The sequence below is a fragment of the Apis mellifera genome, linkage group LG3 (genome assembly GCF_003254395.2).
Source record: "Apis mellifera strain DH4 linkage group LG3, Amel_HAv3.1, whole genome shotgun sequence".
Classification (NCBI taxonomy): Eukaryota; Metazoa; Arthropoda; class Insecta; order Hymenoptera; family Apidae; genus Apis; species Apis mellifera.
This window is the reverse complement of record NC_037640.1, coordinates 13,432,735-13,437,470: the sequence shown is the minus strand read 5'-3', so window position 1 is coordinate 13,437,470 and position 4,736 is coordinate 13,432,735. Positions and strand designations below refer to the sequence as shown.

The 4,736-nt window shown below is 24.7% G+C and overlaps 1 protein-coding gene across 1 annotated transcript; it reads right to left on the bottom strand.

Annotated features, from left to right (window-relative positions):
* Positions 1–1,723: 1,723 nt before the first annotated feature.
* On the bottom strand, positions 1,724–4,320 carry LOC100577324 (probable cyclin-dependent serine/threonine-protein kinase DDB_G0292550). The gene is made up of 2 exons (XM_003251399.4): positions 3,821–4,320; positions 1,724–3,716 (listed from the first exon to the last, which is right to left on the bottom strand). The coding sequence occupies exons 1-2, from the start codon at positions 4,229–4,231 to the stop codon at positions 3,240–3,242; spliced, it is 888 nt and encodes a 295-aa protein (XP_003251447.1). The 5' UTR covers positions 4,232–4,320; the 3' UTR covers positions 1,724–3,239.
* Between the last annotated feature and the right edge of the window lie 416 nt (positions 4,321–4,736).

Below are 4,736 nucleotides of genomic sequence, written 5' to 3'. Positions count from 1 at the left end.
GAAAAATAGATCCTATCCTTAAACTTTTGTAATCAATTTCCCTCCTTCTAGATAAATGTACTTTTTTCATCGGATTAATTCCATTATTCATACTGTATCGATTTTATTTCAATCAAACTGAAAAGTAAAATACAATATTTATAGATATTTATTATGCCCGGTATTATTTTATGCCCTTTAATCATATCTGAATTATAAATAACGTACTTGGATTGTAGGCAACATATTATAATAAACGTTTGTGTTTCGTTATATACGTATTTTTTCATAGATTGTATCGTTCTGAAATATTAATCGAAAAGAAAAAAAGAAAAATATACGATTTAATGAAATTTCATCGTTTGATTTCTACAAATTACGATAAATTATTTCAAGATCGTTAATAAAATATATATATATATATATATATTATATATATATATATATAAAATATATATATATATTATACATACGTGTATTTATATATACTATAAGTATTTGTATATACTTATGTATATTTGTCCTATATAAGGTTATATTTGTAAAACGTGTACTACAAATGTAAGAAATAACGTCAAATTACAATATATTACATACAAGTTTATGCATTGATATTAAAATGATTGAATATATATCGACTTTTAAATTTCACGGTACAAATTGTCAATTGGCATCAGAGTATCGATTTCAAATGTAATTTGCTCGATATAAGAATCGAGCGATATAACCCTGATTAGTGAATAAGATACGAATGCAAATATAATTGTATATGTATATTTAAAATTAATGCACAGTTTTGAGAAATGATTCTCTATTTGAATCAAAGAGTCTGAATTAAATAAAATTAATTAAGACGTTGAAACTATTTCTAAACTTTATAGAATAATCGAGGAACAAACAAAGAGAACAAATAGTGGGAAAAAACAGAGATAGAGTAAAAGTATTAAAGTCAACGCCATCTTCAGAGTGGGACAAATAAAATACAAAAAGTAAAGATAGAAAATAGTCGGAGAAGGATAGAGATGAGATAAGAATTAATCATCGGCGCCATCTCTCGAGTGTCAAAGACATTTTTTCAATCGTCTTTCTAAAAGTATTCGCGAGATGATGCTCACGATTCATGGTCAATTGCTTGTTCTATCTTTCTCTTATTGTTTTCTGTCCTTTTTTTTTATGTTTCATTTGCGGTACTCTGAAGATGGCGTTGATTTCCGTCTGCCTCAATCTTCTTGTCTTATCTATAATTTCTTATAGTGTGACAACAAACGAGGTACGGGATGTCAATTGAACACTTTTTCGTTTTTTTTTTTTTAAACTAATTTAACGATTTAAATTTTAATTTAAATTCTTACAAATAATTTGAGACTAATACTTTTGAACAAATAATATTCCCGTTTATTTAAATAGATGTTGTAATGTACATACATAATTCTCTTTTCCAAAGTTGTTTGTTGTAATTATTAGACGAAAGAAAATATTCGAGAAAAATTAGTCTTAAATTATTTTTAAGAGTTTAAGCTTAGAGTTTAATTCGATATTCGATTAAAAAATTTAGTCCAGAAACCAAGCAATTCGATTCTTTTTATTTTTACTATTGGAAAATTAATTCTTTAAATTTAACAATCGATAAATATATCGATAAAAATATATATATAAAAAAATGATGGATTATTCGTATATATCATTTAAAAGGATATTGAAATTAATACTATCATATACATATATATATATGTATATATATATATATATTTTTAGGTATATTTTTCTTGTACACATTATTTATACAATTAATGTTTTAGACATCAATTACATCTTTTGCACAATTATGTAAAATCACAATTTTGAAATAAACTGGAATATCTTAAATTATGTAAATTTTGTACCAGATCATTTTGTACATTAAGTTAGCATATTAATCGAACATATTGGACATTTTTATCACTTTCTATAGTCCATCACTTGTTTAGACATACTATAAAAGTGTGTAAAGTTCGGAAATAAACAATTTTTTCATGTATTACTTTATCTACATTAACGATCATATAAATCTAATATTCTAATTTTTATTGTATTAATTTTATAAATTTAATATCTTATATTTCATGCTTTTATGTTATTTTCAATATGTACAAATAAAATATATTTTACGACAAATTTTATGTCATGATTTATAAATAAAAAAATTACACGTATACAGGATGAGACATTATTAGAAAGAAAGCACAAATATTTCTTCCATTTATTATTGTACTAAAGAAGTTTTAAGAATAAAGTTACAATATTTGAAGGTAATAAGCATTTTTTTTTTTCTTTTTACGAAAATTTAAATGCAAGAAAACATTTATAAGAATTGAAAAGAATTTTTTTTCATCATTCCAAGCATACCTTCAAATGGTATAACATTATTCCAAATTTTTTGGCACAATGACAAATAAATAAAATATTTAGATATTCTTGTGACTCATCCTGCATAATAAATGGTACTGTTAACAAAAGATTTAAAGTTAATCTCGCATAAGTTTGCACATGATTTATGATTACTTAATTCTACACCTGTGTATAATGCATTGCATTTACTATATGCATGTTACAATATACACTGTCAATTCTTTATATATTTTTATGTATTATTATGAAAAAGAGTACATATAGATATATAGATTAGTAAATTAAAATCAATAATCGATATTCAACGTTAGTTTTAGTTTAAAGTTTATAAATTTTCTTTCAAAAAATCGATAGCTGAAGCAAATAGAAAATAGAAATTATAAATTAAATTTATATTATAGCGTTTGAGCTATATCTTCAACTGTTTTTAAAGACTTAATCTATTATTAAGAAATTGGTGTTTAATGTTCCCTTATATTCCATATGTACTTCTTTTTTTTTAGTACATACTAAAGAATTGCACATGTATTATTTTTTCGTGTAAACTACATTCATCTTTTTCACAGCCTTTTTGTGAAAATATAATTTAAAATGTAATTTTAATACATTGTATGTATAGCATATATGTTAGATATGCTTTTGTCGTACAACTACCTTTATAATAGAGAAAAAAAAAAATTTACATTACTAAAAAAATTCATTTTTTTTTATCCATATGCTAGAATATTATTTCAAAAATTTGAAACAATTGTTTCATAGATTTTGCAATAACTATATACAATGGATATTCATATATACAAAATTTAATATATCTTGCACTAGATTAAAGAGTAATTATTCTCCTTAAAAGTGCACTTTATCTTTTGTTACTGTTATGTAAAATTCTGAACTATATCTGTCTTTGAAATACAAATGTTATTAACATTATTTTCATCTCGAATATTTTCACTAATATTATCATTATTATTGCAAATGCTACTATTTTTGGATTCTTCGTTAAATCTTACATTGTCAAATTTTATATCTATCAAGCTCTCCGTTCTTGATACGCTACTAATATTTGTATCGTTCAATCCCAAATTTACATCTACGGAAGATTCATTTTTGGATTCCGGGCTAAAACAAGAATTATCAACATTTGTTACAGATTTACATTCAGAATTTGGTTCTGAATCTACATAAATCGATTGTGGTGAAAACAACTGTTCAAGTTTAGGGAATTCATCTTCGTTCGTTTCCGTCGATTCGTTTAACTTTTTCGTTAATTCCGCCCAAGGATCTTCTAAAAAAGATTTCATATCTAAATAATATGATATGTCAATCTGTTTACGCGAATCCTTTTGGTATCCCTATATGATATATAAAAAGATATTCTTGTATTCGATATCTTGTAATATTAATAGATAAATGTTTGTACAAATGTACAATGATATTTTACATGTCAAAAAATTACCTTTTTGTGATTATAAAATTGCTTATTAAGGAGCTTGTAAGGAGAGTACGAATTATTGAAATTTGATTTTGGGCTTGCATGATAATTGTTCCTGTAATGGTTAAATCCACCACTACCTGAATTACGATGATTACGACCTCCAGAACCATGCCAATTACTACTGTGTCTTCTATTCTGTTCTGGCATTGGTGTACTAATATTTAAAGGAATAAAGTCATTTCCAGACTGTCTTTGACCACCATTTGGTGAAGTACACTGATAACTATCACTTTTAACATAACTATAACCTGTTCTATTTTTATGTTCGTGCGACTTCCAATTGTAACTTTTCTTTCCTTTACTACCACTTGGTGTACTTAAAGGAGACTTTTTCATTTTGAAATTGTTATTTACGCTATACTGCTGTTTCATAGAGTCTACAAATATTTACAAATAATATTTTCTACAAAACGGTGTATTAAAACGACGCCATATTATTTATGTTACGAGACGCTAAACGACCAATCGATATCTCGATATTGCATCGACATCTTAATTCTCGATCTATCGATAGTTTTACAAATACAAATTTTTTGATATATATATATATATATTTTTAAGTTTTATACGAGTATCGATATTAATATTTTATCGTTTTATCATTAACTAATTTTTCAATGAAAAATTAATCTTTTAAACTTTACTCATATAAATAATTTCTTTTCTTTAATCAATTGTCGTGGTATAAGCATGTAAGTATAGTAATAATATAAATTTGATATAAAGTTATATATAAAATGCGTAATTGTTAATAAATATTGTTAAAAAAAATATATTTTAAATTACGATTCGCATTTCGGCATCATTTCAGTACGTGCCTCCATCTATGAGAAAATAATTAAGAATTGCATGGTTACCAACTATACAACGTAATTGT